This window comes from Zeus faber, assembly GCF_960531495.2.
Source record: "Zeus faber genome assembly, chromosome: 4".
Taxonomy (NCBI): Eukaryota; Metazoa; Chordata; class Actinopteri; order Zeiformes; family Zeidae; genus Zeus; species Zeus faber.
Genome location: NC_137191.1, coordinates 12,985,065 through 13,004,239, shown reverse-complemented (window position 1 = coordinate 13,004,239; position 19,175 = coordinate 12,985,065). Strand labels below are relative to the sequence as shown.

Genomic DNA, 19,175 nt, shown 5'->3' with positions numbered 1-19,175 from the left:
GTGAATCACAGGTAAATGAGTAGTCCTACTGTATGCCTCAACACTTTGTCATCTTTGTCATCCTGAGGTAGTATTTGATTGTAAGTTCATAGTCTTTTCTACTATTTGAGTAACGTTATTGTTACACGTGAGGTAAATGAGCACATTCAAATGCTTAAGGCAGTTTGACTTCCAAATGATTATAGAGACAGTGCGTATACAGTCTATACATGAAACATCCATTTTTAAACATTATACTGTATATTTTCGTTTCATATCAATTGGCAATGTCATCAGACTCTTTGCCTTTATTGTTGTTTACAGAAAAAATGTCTGAATACAGTTTGAGATATTTAACACAGTTGCACTTTATATTTCAAGGTGAGACATCCATCTTACATTTGTTTGTATTTGTTGATGCAGCAAAGAATTCGATTCTGCCTTTTCCTACATTCATACAGGGCCAGCGAGGGCCGGCATCCTCACATACCGCCTCCCACAAGATGATGGTCTGTGGACATTTCTTAAGAACCGAGGTATTCCTGAGGAGAATATTCAGAAAATGCAGCAGGGTTGTGTAACTCACAGCACATACATTCCTGCACTACATTCTTTTTTTGTAAATTATTTTCAAAGCGTCAACTACATTCATTTCACTGAATGTTGGTAGACTTCACAAGTGTCTTCATATTTTAGCTCCATCACATCTGGTGCTATTGGTTCCAAAAAAATGTTTTTTATGTCAAGCACCCCTCCCCCTCCCAACAATGCATCCGAGACGTCCACTTTCCCAATTGACAAGATAATGTTGACAGGTATGACTGAGTGTTGAATCACTCTATATTATGGTCTCTGCAGTAGATTGACGAGTAACAGCGGTTGGAGTGGAACCTGCAGGGACATCACCTTGATGCATCCAGTCATAGAGCTGAGTTGTTATCATTGAAGTAATTCATAAATACTTCAAAATAAAATAAAATACTTCTCCCTCCCATTCACTGCTTTTGTTGTGATACGATATTGGTTTGGATTTATATTATTTGAGATTCACCGTGTCATATATAAATGCAGTACTCTATACCATCAAAGTAAGACTTCATTCCTCAAATTAGTATGAGAATAAACTTATTTTGCAATTCAATAAATGTACAACAAATGAAATAATTTTGCAAATTTGATTCATCAAAAATGCTTTGGTTTTATTGAATGAACGATGATGTACATGGTATAAGAACAGGTCGAACAAGACATGCAGCAATACAATGCAACATTTATACATCCAATTTGAGTACCAGAATTGTATTTACACAGGGCTACAGTCTATACTGCAAACATCCAGTTTATCAGTGTTAGGGAGGGTTGGAGCAAACTACAGGTTCTGACATAAATGAGGAAGGATGGAGAGGCCAGCACAGGCTTTGCTATGGTTGTATAAGTAAAGAGGACTATACTTTGATGTGAACTACATTATTTCACTGGTAAATATACTGTATTTTACATATTATTTTACATACATTTTTATGTTTAAATGACTTTTAAATTGCCTTAGCTCCTTTTCATTCCCATGGAAGAAATGAGACAAAGCAAGTAAAGAAAAACTAGAACAGTTTGTGCATGCAAAGGTAAAATATAAAGGCTATCCAGAATGTTTAATTGATAACAACCTGTCGATAAGTGTAAGTGATGCATTAATGATGAAGTATGAATGATGAATTAATGATGAAGCAGCATGTTTCAGTGGAACAATATACTCTATAAGGAACTCTGATGATATGGAGTACTTGTGGTTGAAATGACAATAAATCCCATCTGATTGCATGTGAAAACGATTGCAAGACAGTAAAATAGTGAACTTTAGAAGTGAACAATATTAAGTACTTTTTCAAGGTACTGTTGTTCTATTATAAGCTGAGCAGAAAACATGAATTGCTGGTGTTTATTTCATAGCTGTGCATTTCCTGCTACAAATGCTCTTCTCACTCATGTAGTCCTTTATATTTTGTCCTGGATTGTAGTACAATTTCAGCACAGAAATTAGTACTTTTGTATAAAATGTAGGTAGTTTATTTTAAGCCAAGACCTCTCTTAGACGTTAGATAACCAATATTTATTAATGTATCGTTTTGTTTTCATTACAGATTGACAGCTCGGTATTTGGAGAAAGTTAGTCGTTGGATTGCTACAAGCCGCTTCTGTATGGAAAAACCTTGAAGAAAGCAAGCAGCAAAGATCAAGCTTTTGAGGAGGAGAATCCTATGCAGCAAACAAAAATGTTTCTAAGAAATAATAAAAGGGCCTTGAAGACAACAAGAAAAATTGAAGCAAGGGTGGATTCGTGACAATAAACAAGTGAGAAAACGCACTGGTGGAGGAACGAGAGTTCTTGTTGTTTCCATGAATGCCCAAAAATCGGAGATTCTGTCACACGCTAAAAAGCTATTTTTCCCCAATGAGACATCAAGAAAGGGAAAGTGGGAAGAGATTCATCATGACATTCACGGAGCGGCTGACCAATGGAGATGAAGTGTTCACAGAAAATGGCGGAAGGAGCTATGGACACTCGTAGCCAGGTCCCTGGGCGCGTCGACGAATGCTGCCCACTGCTCCTGGCTGCCCCCCCCGGAGGAAGGACAAGCCCGGATGGGTTAAATGCAGAGGCCTCATTTCACCGGCCACCATCCAAAAGCATGTGCGTGTGTGTGTGTGTGTGTGTGCATGTGGTGTGATAATTAAAGATTCTTCTTCTTCTCTTTCTAAACATAGAGAAAGAGTGGGGAAGTGAGACAATTAGATCACACAGTTGCAATACCAATTGCAGGCAAAATCAATGGTTATGGTCCTTGTATTGTGGTACAATACTGGAGCAGGTCAAATATTTTCATTGCACATACCCTTAAAAGGATGCATGTGAAATCCTATTTGAAGTCCCAGGCTGTGGAGATTTTTGTTATATGTTCCCGGCCCAACTACACCTGTCTCTGATGGCAAAAGCATGAGACATGAGAAAATAAGATATTGATGTGTTCTATTTTGAAACAACAACTATTTTCTGATTTGTTGTGCCGGGGAGCCGGCTTCTGAGCAGGTTGGCTCTCAGCGCATTTGGCCCGGTCCCTTGGTGGTTGGGAGCTGAGACACTCCTCCGCTTCGAAGGCCAGCTTGGGGCGGTGCTTGAGTGGCTCCCAGGCCCGCGGCCGAAGAGGATGGCATGCGTGAAGCATGCCATATTGGTTCAACTGATCCTGGATGAAGAAACATCGCAATGTCCAGCAGATCAGAGTGGGCTTTCAGTCTGAATAACCGATAAGTCCTGTGGTGCCTGCGCAAAATGGACAGACAAATAACAATACCATCCTTATAACATGAGTATCACGCAATGTTTCAAACCAAAATTAAAATAAAACTGGATTAAACTAATCAGTCAGGACAAGTTTGCTTCCATGAAATCCAGCTCTCAAGTAGGACGGAGAGCTTCTCGCAGGATCACTGCTCTGTTTGGTGCTTCTGTGCTGTTTTTCCGTATTAACGAGATATGTATCTCATTAATTTGGAAAAACAGCAGAATTTTTCTTTTATGAAAAATGATCTCGTAAATTCAGAAAAAGAGAGCAATTTGTTTTTTTCTTAAGTAAATGCAATACGCTTCCATAGGTACAGATGCCCGTAAAGAAATATTTGTCCTTGGTGACTTTAATACAGATTAGCTGTCGGATTCATGCCCATTGAGAAAAAGGTTGAACAGCACTGGACTCATTTGTAATTTAACTCAGATAGTGAACAAGTCAACTAGAGTGCATTGCAATAATGCCTGTATTGACCACATATTTACAAACAAAGGTGAATTATGCTCTAAAGCAGTATCTGTCCCTGTGGGGTTTACTGATCATCATCACTCAATGTAGTGGTTATAGTAAGAAAAAACATAACTCCCAAAGCTGGGCCTAAAGTATAAGAGGTCTTACAGAACTCAACAGAACAGAACTAAGTGAAGGTGATTTTGTTAGGGATATAGAGAATGTTGTGTGGAAGTGTTGGCATTAAATGAGGTGTAAAAAGCCCTCAAGCCATTTATTGAACAATTTTTGTCTGTAGCTGATCAACATGTCCAATTAAGAAAATTTGCAGTAAGATCTAATAAAGCATCATGGATGGATATAGAACTTAGGGAGTGTATGTGTTAAGGAGAAGAGCTGAAAAAAGCTGCAATAGATTTAAAAGGAACCCGAAAAGTGGCAAATGTACGGTATAATGAGAAATAAAGTTGCAAAGTTAAACAGAAAGAAGAAAAAAGCATATCAAAATAAAATTCAAGAGAGGAAGAATGATGGTAACAAACTTTGGAAAACTTTGAATGAAATAATGGAGCCAAGACTAATGCACCTTCTTTCATTGCGGTTAATGGAATTTTCTTAACAAAAGCAAAGGACATTGCAAACCATTACAGTAATCATTTTGTAGTCTCTGGTTTTTAATGGTAGTTTTTCCTCCCCTTAATGCAGGGTGGGCAATTATTTTTTGAGAAACAGAAAATATTGCGGAGGGCTGGGCCAAAAGGCTGAACTCAATTCTACATAATATTAATTGTATTTCTTTATAGAAAGCAGTAAATAGCATTGTTTTGACAAGCTGGTAATAGTAAGCTATATGTTATAATTAAGCAATGAAAAAGTGAGGTTCCCTTATAAAAAATGTAATTTATTCAATCAAATTTCCCAAAGCAATGGTAAACAAATTGTGAACACTTTTTTTTTACCATTTGTGACTTATATTAGTGAACATTTTCAGTCACATTCCCTCCAAAACACATTTGTAGTTTTAAATACTGTTGGAAAGTGGTTCTTAGCATTCTAAAGACATCACAATATTATCTTTGTGCTCCAAACGTTAAGCAAGACACATCATATTGAACTGTCACTGAACATCACTGAACTATGATTTTGAGAAAAAGGCTTCCAAAGAAAGTGTCCCAGTTCACTGCTAGTTGGTGCCTATAAATGCCTACATTTGACAAAGACATAGTCTAACCACCTCATTTGGTATTTTTAAGTTATTTTTTCTTGTTCAGTGAAAGAAATCTAGTCTCTGCTGGGCTTTAACGAGTGCATCGAAGTCGGGTTGAATGTCGGAGGCGGAGATGCGAAGCACAGCTGACAGATGATCATCAGTGAGAGAGGATCTATACCTGGATTTTGTAAACTTCATCATTGAAAATGTTTGTTCACATATGTAGGTAGAGCCAAAGAGAACCAACATCTTCTGAGCATGTCTCCCCATGTTTGGAAAGTTCTCCTCCTTAAGAGAAGAGTAGAAATCCAGCAGAGATCCTGACTTAAAGTGCTCTGCCAGTACTGCATCAGACTGCAGGTCAATGAGTTCCAGCTGAACATCACTGGGTGCATTATCCACACTGCAGGTAAAGGGAGAGGAAATCATGTGCATTTCATCCTTGATTGTTCTGAGATCTTCAAATTGCCTTGAAAACTCACCATGTAATGCTCCTAACATGGATGAGTACCTGCGGAGGTGATCAGCTGATGGTGTGACTTCTTCTAGGGTTTGCATGTGAGTGAGAGTGTTGCTCTCCAGTTGGCTTGAAAGAAACTGCTTCTTTCTCATGAAAGCCTTCACCAGACTGTGCATTTCATGAACAAAAAGGCCCTTGCCTTGCAGTTTGGTGTTCAGTTCATTCATCAGTGCAGTCACATCAACAGCAAATGCAAAATCTGCCATCCAGTCCTCATCTGAGAGCTCTGGGATGTCTTTGCCTTTCTTCTCACAAAACTCTCGAATCTCTTCCTTCAGGTCCCAAACTCCTTTTAGCACCTTGCCCATGCTGAGCCATCTGACAGCTGTGTGGTAGCTGATGTCACTTTGCTCAGTCTCATGCTCCTCCAAAAGTGCGACAAACTGTCTGTGATTCAATGCCCGTGCCCTGATGAAGTTTACTGTTTTAGTAACAACATCAATAACATGGTTAATTTTTAGCACTGACTTGCACAACACATGTTGGTGTATAATACAATGCAAAAATACCAATTTCTGATCTGCGTCAATTTCAGTCACTTTATCTTGCATACGTTCCAAAAGTCCAACATTTTTCCCTGTAGGATTTGGACAACCGTCTGTTGTGACACCTGCCAGTCTGTCCAATTTCAATCCCAGGGTGTCCATGCACGCATTTACCTCCGTAAAAAGATCGCTCCCTGTCGTCGGCCCTTTCATCGACCGCATTGCAGCCAGCTCCTCCGTAATCTTGAAGTCCGTTATCCCACAGACAAATATAAGTAGCTGGGCTGTGTCGCGGACATCACAGCTCTCGTCCAAAGCCAAGGAGAAAAAGTCAAAACTTGCCACTTCAAGTTGCAGCTGAAGCTCCAGATTCCCCGCAATTTCCTCAATCCTTCTCGTCACGGTTCGCCTGGACAGCGGGACAGCTGAAATGCTCCTTTTTTTTCAGGGCATATTAGTGCTGCAGAGTCCACCAAGCACTCTTTGACAAACTCCCCCTCCGAGAATGGCTTACGGTTTTTAGCGATTTTGTGGGATATCACAAAGCTGTCTTTGTTGCTGCATCCCTGGATGTGTGAAGCTTGGTAAAAAAAAAAGCCTTGCTGCTTTTGCAGCTTAGCTAGCAAAGCTTCCGATGTCCGCGCCCTTTCAGAATCAGTCAAGTTTTTGTATTTCTCCGCATGTTTCGTCTTGTAATGCCGACTCAAATTGTAGTCCTTAAACACGGCGATCTGCTCCCCACAAACTAAACACACGTCTTTACCTCCGACTTCAGTAAATAAATCCTTAGCAGTCCAATTTTTGTTGAAAAGCCTGCATTCGGTATCTACCTTTCTTTTTTTAGCATGAGCGGACATTTTTAAGGGCTAAAGTCGTCTTGTGACAACGATCCAATCATGCGCACGTCTTGAACTACGTACTGCATCATTATGTACGTGAATAAACAACAACTTCAAAATAAAAGCAATGCAGCTTTTGTCCATGCATGAGGTAAAATTAGAAAATATGTTTATTTTGTAATTTCCAATTAACCTTACATGGGCCGGTAAGAGTCAACCAAATGTGGTGGCCTGGGGGCTGTACAATGCCCAGGTCGGCCTTAATGCTTACAGTGCAGCGTGCCCAGGGGAGTTGCTTTTGGCTACTTCTCTTTTCAATATTGACCAATGACATGCCTTATGTTTTGGATAAGTGCTACTTTATTTGCAGATGGTACAACTATACATTTTGTATCATCAAATATAAATTCATTAAGGGATACTCTTCAATCTAAACCACATCTTTTGCTTGACTGGATATGTGAGAACAGACTAATTTTGAATGTGGCAAAAACCAAGAGTATTATGTTCAGAGCCAGACATGCCACTTATAATGAAAATCAGCTGTGCCTATCACTCAAAGCCTCGGATATTGAACAGGTTCAAGAGGCAAATTTGCTTGGTGTCACACTCGATGGGCAGCTATCATAGGAACAATATATTGAAAATATTGTTTAGGAAATAGATAGAGGAATATCATGCATTAGATGATGTTCTTCTTTTCATACCCTGCCTCTAGAGTGGCATTAATGACACTGACACTAGTTTTAGTAGTTCCACTCCAAGGCAAACTACTAGGAGACGGAATCCTTTTTAACGTGGTTTGCCAACATAGCAAGAGCGGGAGTGAAAGTCAGCCAAGACCATTGTACAACGCGGAAGTTAAAGGGCTGGAGAGCCAGATATCAACCGGTGATCCTTCATGTGTCCTTCATATGATGTGATGTGAGTCACTGCAGCGGGGGAGTGGTCTGAACAGAGAGTGAAACCAAGCCCCAGCACATAATAGCAGAGGAAACTGATGGCCCACTTGATCGCTTCACACTCCTTCTCCAGTGGCCTGTACCTCGACTCCGACTCTGAGAGTCGTGTGGCTGAGGTACAGCACTGACCGCTTGGTCGCCTCCACCTCCTGGGACAAGACTGCGCTCAGCCCCCTGTCTGATGCGTCGATCTGCAGACAGAAAGGGAGAGTGAAGTCAGGGTTAAAAAGCACTGGCTTCCACCAGAGAGGTGACTTTACCATCGCAAAGGCCTGCTGTCGAGAAGTTCATTGACCTGGGGCATCAGGAATGCATCAAATTTTGACACTGCATCAAATTTTGACACTGTGTTCACCCTTCGGTAGTCTACGCAGAACTGGAACGACCCATTGGGCTTATCTACCAACACGATACGGCTAGACCAGTCACTCTTGGATTCCTCTATCACGCCCATGTCCAGCATGGCCTCTGATTCCGCCTGCACGATCTTGCGTTTGTGTCCGGGCAGGTGATCTGGCCGAGAGCGCACCGTCACCCCCGGGGTCTTCTCCACATGGTGGTGTATGAGGGACGTGAGGCCTGGCAGGGAGGAGAAAACATCAGAGAAGCAACGCTCAAGTGCAGCCACGTCAGCCCTCTGGGACAGAGAGAGATGCCCACTTAACAGGGCTGCGGTATGATCTGCCGCTTTTTGAAACTCCGGCCCCAATTCATCCCGCTCAATGACTGGCATGACCAGAGCCACGGACGCCCCCATCCTCCATTCTTTTTAGAGGTTTATGTGATTAATCTGTGTCCTGCCTGGAAGAGCATTTCCCGGCGGCTCTTCGGCACCAACAACTGGGTTATCTCCTCTCCAGTCTGAGTGTCACTGAGTGACCTGGCTGGTCAACATCTGCCCTCTCCCGGGCTGGCGAGAGAGTGATCGTGCGGTAAAGAAAGGGGGCGTCTTCCAACACCTGTGGGTGTGGCGTAGCTCCAGCCATTCTCCTTGCATTGCGATGGGCTGGGGACCCGCCAAATTGGTTGATACTATATCTCGGGTTACGAGCTGGGCACGGTCCCTGGGCTGGAAAACGTGGGTTTCGTTGTGGTGGTGGTCTGCCTGCAACTTCTGGCGAGAGACAGCCCACTGAAGACGTACATGAGCAGCGGAACAAACCTTCTCGGATTGATGGAACCACTCCACCATAGGACCCTTGTCCGACCCGAATTCCAAGCCAGGGAGGGTTGGTAGCCATGGACACACTGGAAGAGAATTAGGCCCGTTGATGAGTGGTGGAGGGGATTCTGAGCGATACTCGGAGCAAAGGGGCTCAGAGATCAAACACCAGGTAGAGAGAAGGCTAGGTGGAAATAGCCAGGAGCAGATTGAACATGTCATGACACTGGCTTCTATCCCGAGGAGCCAGTGCCCCTCCTTAGCCCAACCAATGAGCGTCATGTGTGGCTGCTAAAGCCATCCCATCCACCACACAGACCGTATTGGAGAATCTGATGATTTCTCTTAATTGTAAATCTGAATACTCAGGGAAAAATAAAAAAATGCCAAATATTTTCACAATAGATATCATCTGGTTCAACGGTTACTCCATTTTTTCTTTTGAGCAACAGCATTTATAATCAAATACTAGTTAGTGACAACTTTGTCAGGTGGTCCGCACAACCTATAGACATGGCAATAATGAGAGCATATCTTGCTTTTGGCAAATTGGGAGCATACGACATAGGATTCAGAAATAAAAATGAATCCCATTACTGAGACAAATAGGTGAGAAAAATGGAGATACCATATTGTACAATCTCACAAAAAAGTCTCCATGCTGTCCATATACATTCAGGCAGCTTTTGATTACAGTAACATGAAAGGTGGGTGAAATACGACTATGTGTAGGGAGCTGAATAGTGTTACTAACCTTGTTGACCTTGTACGGCCCCATGAAACAGGGTGTCAGTTTATGGCAGGCCAGGCAGGTGGATACAGTATCTCGGATTAAGAGCCAGCCCCGGGCTGAAATACAGGGTCTCGCTACGGTGGCGTCCGCCTGCAACTTCGGACAGCCCGCTGGAGACGTACATCAGCAGCGGACCAAACCTCCTCGGATTGATGGAAAAATTCTTCTACTGCAGGGACCGCTGAGTGACCCAGGTTCCAAGAAGCGAGGGAGGTTTGGTAGCCGAGGATACACTGGAACGGAGTTAGGCCCGTGGATGAGCAGCAGAGGGAATTCTGAGAGTTTGTCGCCAACAGGATAGCGGATAAATGCCATAAAATTACAGCCCCAAAATTTACTACAGGATTGAATTATCATCTCTGTGACCCAGTCTCAACCAAAACTGCACATATAAGATGCACAACTGACTGACAACAGACGTCAAGGAAAAGACAAGTCAAGTAAATTTAAAAGGTTTTTTGTTTTAACCGTCACCAGATGCCTATTTGTACCAGTTTGCTACTGTAGATTGTGTTGTGTATTTGCACAAATAACTGACTATTGACACACTATATTTTCAACACAGGCATAACTGTGTTTCATTAGATCCACAAGGACAAGATATGAGACGAAGTTGGCAAGATATCATTAATTGCTTTAAAGCCTGTGTACTGTTTAAGAAACAATAAGACATATTTTCAGGTGGAGTTTAAGTCTTTTCAATCTTCTGCAATCTTCTGGTCATCACAAAAGACCATTTTACATATTTTATCTTTTTAAGCACTAATTTATTCAATATTTACAGCAATAGATAGTTTTTTATTACGATTCAAACTAAAGGCTTAAAATTCTATTTATTGTTTAGTAAAATATAGTAAAGCAGTACTAAAATATGAACTGATAGCTCCCTATTATAGAATCTGATTATTTCTCTTAATTGTAAATCTGAATACTCAGGAAAAAACAGAAGGGACTATAACTAATTGCAAATATTTTTATAATAGATATCGTCCGGTTCAACGGTTACTCCATTTTTTCTTTTGAGCAACACCATTTATCATTAAATACTAGTTAGTGACAACTTTGTCAGGTGGTCCGCACAACCTATAGACATGGCAATAAGGAGAGCATATCTTGCATTGGTAAGTTGGGAGCCGGACATAAGATGCAGAAATAAAAAATACTCCCATTAGTGGAAGAAATGGGTGAGAAACATGGATTACTATTTAGTACAATCTCACAAAACATCTCCATGTTGTCCACATACATTCTACTGCAGCTTTGTATTACAGTAACATGAAAGGTGGGTGAGATACAACTATGTGCAGGGAGCTGAATAGTGTAACTAACCTCGTTGACCTTATATGGCCCAAGTAACTAGGATCTCATTTTATGGCAGGCCAGGCAGAGGTTGATATTTCGGGGTGAGAGCCAGACATGGACTGGGCTGAAATACAGGGGTCCTGCTGCGGTGGCGGTCTGCCTTCAACTTCTGGCAACTGACAGCCCGCTGCAGATGTACATGAGCAGCCGACCAAAGTCCATCGGATTAATGGAACCAGTATTCCACCGCAGGAGCCCCTGAGTGACCCAGGTTCCAAGGAGCCAGGGAGGGTTGGTAGCCAAGGACACACTGGAAGGGAGTTAGGTCTGTGGATGAGTGGTGGAGGGTATTATGAGCAATTTTCAGCAAAGGGATTCAGAGGTCGAAACTCAATAAATGGGATGGACTGACACTGAATGCCATAAAATAACCACCCCAAAATTTACTACAGGATTGAACCAGCATCTCTGTGACCCAGTCTCAACCAAAACTGCACATATAAGATGCACAACTGACAGGTACTTAGTAAAGTGATATTCTATTTGCACATATGACAGATATCAGACGTCAAGGAAAAGACAGGTCAAGTAAGTTTAAAAGTATGGAAGTTTCGTCTACCACGTGCCACTCAAGTGGCGTGTTCAGGGCCCTCCGACATAGAGACATAGGAGACGGGTGGTTGTAAACACCAGTTTATTGAAGAGAGTGGGCCAGCTGGAATTAGCCCAGGAGCAGATAACATGTGTCATGACACGGGCTCCTCTCCTGAGTGTGTGTGGGGATGGGGGTTTTACCTGCTGCTTGTTAAACCAACCAACGGGCAACAGGTATGTAGCCACTCTGATCCCCATCACCTAGATCCAGGTCAGGTGTGGCTGCTCAAACCACACTATCCCCACGCCAACTGTGACCGTATGCCTCTTTGTACCAGGATCCTAGATTGTGTTGTGCATTTGTACAAATAATTGACATTTGACGCACTACACTTTAAACAAGGGCATAACTGTGTTTAATTAGATCCATGAGGACAAGGTAAGAGACAAAGTTGGCAAGATATTTTTAATTGCTTTTAAGCCTGTGCACCATTTAAGAAACAATACAAGACTCAAGATGAAGACTGACTGACCTCCACTCAAGATGAAGTTCTTTTAATTCTTTTGAATCGTCTGCATTGCAAACTGGATCACAAAACACCATTTTACATATTTTTATATTTTTAAGCACTCATTTATTCAATATTTACAGCAATACAGACACTTTTATTTATTACGATTAATACAAATGGTTATCTATTCTATTTATTGTTTGACTATTTGTTTGGGTAAAATACAAACCTATAGGACCCTATTGGAGAATCTGATGATTTGTAATTGTAAATCTGAATACTGAGGGAAAAACAGAAACAGAGAAACAGGACTTACAATATAACCAGTGGCACCCAAATGATTTTATAATCATTATAGTCTGGTTTAATGGTTACTCCATTTTTTTTTTTTTATTTGACCAACAATATTTATCATTAAATTCTAATCATTGACAACTTAGTGACAACTTTGTCAGGTGGTCTGCACAACCTACAGGCATGGCATTAATGAGAGCATATCTTGCTTTTGGCAAGTTAGCAGAAATAAAAATGACTCCTGTTACGGAAACAAATAAGTGAGAAACGTGAGATACTAAATAGCAAAATCTCACAAAACATCTCCATGTTGTCCACATACATTCAGGCAGCCTTTTACTACAGTAAGAGGAACCAAGAAAGCAAAACAAATGGAAGGGAAAGCTAGTATGATCATGTTGCTATTGTTTACTTAAAACTGAATAATAATAATAATAATAATAATAATAATAATAATAATAATAATAATAATAATAATAAAAATAATAATCAGCTAGCACAGTCTTTGGTCTATTGGCTATACTGAATAGTCTTTCTTGAACCGCTTTCACGTTGAATCTAACAAACGACACAATCACTGGGAGTGACAATCAATAATTCCGTTTTTATATTCATGAATTAAGTTATCATGTTCAGTGTGAAGGCGGCTTTAAGGTAAACCGTTCCCTCCCCGTTTCTGATGCATCTTGGGGGTTATAAAACTTTCTTGACGTTGTAGGGGAACCTTGACAATTCACAACAGTGGACTAACAAATAATTCCTTCCCAGTACTCCATTGTTTTTATTCATGAGTTAAAGGCCACACCACAACAGATGGATTGACTTGTAATTGACTGAAGATGATTTGCGAAACACAATGTAATAAAAGATACGAGATGATGGTGATGGTGGATGAGAAAAGAGATGCTAAGGTATGATGTTGGTGAGCTGGTGCTTCGGTGTGCTGATGGGTGGGATGATGGACGGTGAGCTTGATCAAGGATGGAACAACAGAACCCTTGGCTCAGGATGGAGAAAGGAGTCTTCAGCCATGCGTTCGGATCCCCCTGGTGGTTCCTAAAGGATGGAAAAAGGGAGCGAGAGAGCAAGAGAGGCGGAGTCTGGGGGAGGTGGTGGGTTGTGAAAGCTAAGACAACCGAATGATGGGTGGATAAGACAGGTATACGAAGTACGAAGTTTATTGTTCGTAAGTGTGGTTGGGGTGTGGTCCCCACTCCTGAACCTCAGTGAATTCTAACCCAGCCATTAGCGGTGGCTGCCAGTTGCCATACAGAACCACAGGTGACTTTTGCAGCACACAGGTACAAAAAAAAAAGCAACACACAATCACACACACACACACACACACACACACACACACACACACACACGCACACGCACGCAGGCAGGCAGGTACGCACGCACGCACGCACGTAGGCACGCACGTACGCACACGAGCGCACTTATCTCCAGCATACCACCATTTTTTGTCTATCGGAATGTGTTAAGCAAGGTAAGTATCAGTAAGTATCCCTTTGCAGTGTAGCAGTTGGAAACATGATTTGGAGCAGCAGAGTTTTCAACAATAAAAACAAAATAAACACTTGAGAGCAAACATAACTTCATCATGTGTGATCACGCATGTGCATTTGACGCAGGACAGAAAGCACGCTCTTCTCTTCCTTCCTTGCTCAGACATTTGTCTCCTCCCCTTGTCTTCGGCGCTCCGCGGCGTGGCTCACATCGCCGCCTGCACAGTGCAACGTCACCAGGGGAAAGTACAACGAGCACGAGGCCTTTCCGGTCCTGCCTCTCCCCCTCCCGTTGCAGTAGGCGATGACCAGCCTCTGGTTCTCCTCCCGAGCGACGAAGGAGAGAGGGCTCGGGTCAGCCCTGTGGGGGGATGTCAGCTGGGAGTTGCACCTCGGGCCGATGGTATTGTTGTCATGGAGATCAGGAAGGTTCCAGGTTCCAACGCTGCCGTTCTTGCCGTGCGGCATCTGGCTGTGGGTGTGGCGATACTCCTCATTGATGTCCTTACCCAGCTTCCATCTCTTCCACTTCTTCAACATCTCCGACTGCACCTGGGCGGAGGTGGGGCGTGGATGGATGAGGGTGTGTGTGTGTGTGTGTGTGTGTGTGTGTGTGTGTGTGTGTGTGTGTGTGCATGTGTGTGTGTGTGTGTGTGTGTGTGTGTATGTGGCATTTGAGATCATGGTTAAGGAGGGAGAAACAAGGCGGAGTGCCGAATTAGATTGACCAATTCAAACAATGCGGAAATTAAATTATCCTTTGACTGATGCTACCGTATGTGGAGCTCGCCAGACAATAGAGTGAGTTGGAATCGCAACAAAGGTAAGGCTTTTACGGATATGAAACGATGGTTTAATTGCTGGGAACACAATGAAATGTTTGACAGGGTGATAGAATTCTGGTTGCACACTACAGTATGTGCCGGGCCTACCTCTTTGTTGACAAAACAGTACAAGATGGCAACCAGCAGCCCCTGAGGAGGATATTATATACCATTAACCTCATCAGATTCATTCATTTCACACAATGCAAGCCACAGGTAAAATACGTTACATTTGATTCTACCTGTGTTCAATTCAGACACCAAGAGATGCGTTGAAACGTTATGTCCATATCATCAGACCTGAAATGGTCATTAACCAAATTGTAGCTCCTGGAATTAAAACAATAACCCAAGGTATACATTCACACAATGCTCCTTAGTCGCCGTCATAAACCTGGGGTCACACTGAAAATAGTGAATATCTAAGAAATCCCATCTCTAGTAGGGTTAAGCTTCGATCCATCTGTCAAATCCAACCCTGACCTGGAAGGAGTTGAATAGGAGGTCGTAGAAGAGGCGTATGAGGCGCAGCATGGAGCCATTCGGGAAGGACTCATCGATGACAAAAGAGAAGAGGACGGCGTGAATCCCCAGCAGAGGAATTAGGGTCAGAGTGGACTTCGCCAGTCTGCGGAGGAAGGAGAAGAGGGAGAGGGGAATTCAAGTACAAATATTCTTCTCTTGTTCTACATTAATAAAAAGCCAGAGCGCAGTACTTTTTACCTGTACTTGTAGTCAGTGTATCTCATCTGATGAGCCTTGAGTTTGGACATCAGGATTTTTATAATCCGCATAAAAATGAAGAAATTAATCTGAATGAGGGAAGAAACCTCAAGTAAAATGTAGGCAACATGTGCACATACAGCAGTAGAAGCAGGACACACACACACAGACACACACAGACACACACACACACACACACACACACACACACACACATAAATATTGACACAGAAAAATACACAATCTATGCTACAAACAGTTGTAGCTACCACTTGTAGGGCCAGAATATCTACATTATTATACATCTTCATTGCTTTTTTAGTGAGTTCTGTGGTGGATGACATTGTTGTGTGTGTGTGTGTGTGTGTGTGTGTGTGTGTGTGTGTGTGTGTGTGTGTGTGTGTGTGTGTGTGTGTGTGTGTGTGTGTGTGTGTGTGTGTGTGTGTGCGTGTGCGTTTTTCTTTGTGTGTGCGCACATAGACAGCTATAGTCCTGTGGGTGTGAAAATGATGTGCCCTGTGTACACAATGGCTCATATGATTGATGTGGAAACATTTGGTAAACACACCCGGGAATGTGATCTCCCGGGATCTCCTGGGATTTTCACGCACAACAGTCTCTACAGTTAATCAGAATGGTGCGGAAGAAGCCCCCCTCCCTCTGCTGATGCCAACAAGCCGCCAGATATATATGGGCCCTCCACCACCACCAGCACCCGTGGCACCTGAGGAGAAGCCGTGCAGTGGGAGCAGAGGCTGACAGCTGCCCCCCAGGAAGCAAGTGGTTGTTGGCAATTGCAGTTGAAAGGGTGTGAAAGTCGAACCCAAATCACTAACACCACTCCTGCCCCGCAGACCCTGGTCTGGTAGAGTGTTGTTTTAAAATTTCAGGATGGACGAGAAGCATGTCGGGGCAGGAGTGTGACGGGCAAGATCGTAGCCGCCCACCACGTCCCCACCCGCATAGCTTGCACCCCACCCGTTCCGCAAACCCTAGGCCTATTGTGTGGTGTCAGAGTTATGGTGTGTACTAAGTATGAGTTTTGGCACTGGGAGAGATAGGCGAAGTATAACCAGATCAACCCAGGGGCGCGGCAGGCTGGGGAGAGGCCACTTCGACCCCCCCCCCCACCCCCCGGGACCCAACCATGCCATAGCCCGCTCACTTCCTGTATCCGGAGGGACCCAACGCGCCTCCGCTCATGCCGGGCAGCTCCGCTCCCCCATCATGCCCCTTGTCAGCCCCCGTCCGCAGTACAACATACTACCAAAAACTATACTATACTTGACTATAACTGGAAGTTGGTTGGGTCCTTGTAACAACAACAGGCGTATCGTCGGTCTCCTCCGGTGGTTCTTGAAAATATCCAGTTGCATTGTCACATTCAGGATGAAATCCGCTGTTTGAAATGTTCTCCAAGTCTGGGATAATGCCGGTATCAGATTCAGAATTGCTGTTGGAGAACTGACTATCATCGCAGAAAATGAATTTCAGTATGCGCTGCTTACACTGACTTGGAGCTATCACACTGGTCAGATTAAGGACCACGATATGATTTAGATCTGCCACCCGCTCCTCATAATCCATAACAACACAGGGATGAAAGTTTTCACAAACAAGTGAAACTGGATCCTCGTCTTGTTTACGGAAGTGACATCAGCTTGACTCTTCGTTGGTGTACGTTGGTATACGCCCTCTACACATTAATGTCTCTGTGTGTGTGTAAATGTAGTACGATTTAAAGGCTGAACTCTATCAAAACGGTTTCACATTGCAACTTCACATCACATGGAATATGGAGGATTGATCTTCACCTGGACGGTCGCTTTAAAGGAAGCGATCGATCGGCGTTGTTCAGCGCTGTTCAGCGTCTCGGTAAGTAAACTGTGTTTCCCCATGTAATCTAACGGGAATATTTAACTCCACAGTTTAACATTTATGTACTATTTATACATCAAACTTGGCTTTGAAAATACGTTGAGAGATGAAAAGAAACACAAAGGAACACAAATCTGGAAAAATCAGATTTTCCTTCTTGAAAAGGTTTTTCAACTTATTTGGCTGCTCGTAGCAATTTAAAAAATGCGACAATGTGGGTTTTGCTGCGGTGGGTCACATATTTGATTCATTATCTGAGTGATATAGCTCATTATAAAAGTCTCTGAATAGCTTATTGATGACTTGGGTGTATGTTTTCCTTTAGTACCCTGTGGATCTTTGATAGCTGTAATTAGTGTATTTTCTCTATTGCATTTCAATTGACTGGCAAGAAATTTACCTGTTTTGTCATTGAATTCAAAATGATTGGCTCTTGGTCATTGCATAAGGAATTGTGTCATTTGATGGATGGTATTATCAGGTTGAGATGTAGTTGTACGGATCTAATTTCGGATTTGCTCAGTGGATGAGTGGGCTTGTTGGGAGTGCAAGTCTTTTAATCATTGTTCTAGTTTATTTTGGCATTCTTGTCCTTTCATTTTCTTGTGAGTGGAGAATGAAATAATATTACCTCTCAGAACTGCCTTAGCCATTTACCCGAGTAAGGATGGTGACATTTCTGGAGAGTCAGTCAAGTGAGATGTTAAACCGCCACCTGCCAGGGGGGTTCTGGTTGGTTTCATTTTTGAGGTTGAAACTAATCAGCCCGTGATCTGAGATTACAATAGGGTGGATATTCAGGATTAGTGATTTTGGACATTACAGAGTTACTTGTCAAGAAAAAGCCAATTCTAAAGAAGCTTTGGTTGGATGGTGAATAATATGTGTATTCTCTATTATGTGGATTATTTGATCTCCAACAATTGCCAAGAGCAAGATCCCTCATACAATGTTTTATAGTGTCAGACGAATGCCAGGGCTTGTGATTATTTCTGGTTTGTCAACGATCTAAACTTGGATCAAATACTGTGTTGAAGTCCCCTCCCAGTATAATAAATGAGTCAGAGAATTTGAAGTTTTGAAAATATATTGTGAAAGAAATTTGGGTCGTCCTCATTGAGACCATAAGGTGGGGACTTAGGTGACGATAAGGAGGTGTCTTAGGATTTTGCTACGTTTAGCTGGTGAGCCCAAGCCTCTCACATTCTAACTAACAAACTTAATGGATGTTAATGAGGTTAGTAAGGGGGTGATGGATGTGGATTTGTAGTTTTCTCATGAAGCAGCACAGTGCATCCAAGGCAATAGCTATAGTCCCATGCCCTAGTTTTCCCATAGATAAGTCTGAGTTTTCCTTCTTTGTATTACTTTTTTACTGGCTGCTACTGCTGCGGCTTCTACTGATTGCAGGAAGTTTATAGGGATACATATCTACACAAACAAATGACAAGTAGACAAAGATAAAGATGGAACATTGCAAAGTTAGACATACAGTACATGTAGTGAGATAGTGGATAGAGGGTGAGAGTGATGAGAGAAGTAGGGAGGAAGGGATTGGGCAGGTGAGATGATGAGAGTGAGCGATATTTTCAATCCCGACATAGGATGCAAATTTCGACATCTCGAATATCATAATTATCAGAATAACCAGGGCGTGGTGGAGGAGTCTCTGAATAACAGACTGTCTATGTATAGTTTATCAACAACCAGCGATACCTGCTGGTTCTCCTTCAGGATGGGGTACAGCACCTTCCATTGGTCATTGATCTCCTGGGGGAATTGGTCGTTCATAC

General features: G+C 42.5%; 1 protein-coding gene across 1 annotated transcript in view; it reads right to left on the bottom strand.

The window, feature by feature from the left end:
• Positions 1-14,116: 14,116 nt before the first annotated feature.
• gcgrb (glucagon receptor b) overlaps positions 14,117-19,175 on the bottom strand; it is a gene marked incomplete at both ends in the record, with an annotated part of 8,674 nt that continues 3,615 nt past the window's right edge. Inside the window, 4 exons of the mRNA XM_079999416.1 lie at positions 14,117-14,509; positions 14,890-14,931; positions 15,265-15,409; positions 15,505-15,593. Of these exons, the coding sequence (XP_079855542.1) occupies positions 14,117-14,509; positions 14,890-14,931; positions 15,265-15,409; positions 15,505-15,593 (669 nt within the window). The remainder of the gene's footprint in view (positions 14,510-14,889; positions 14,932-15,264; positions 15,410-15,504; positions 15,594-19,175) is intronic.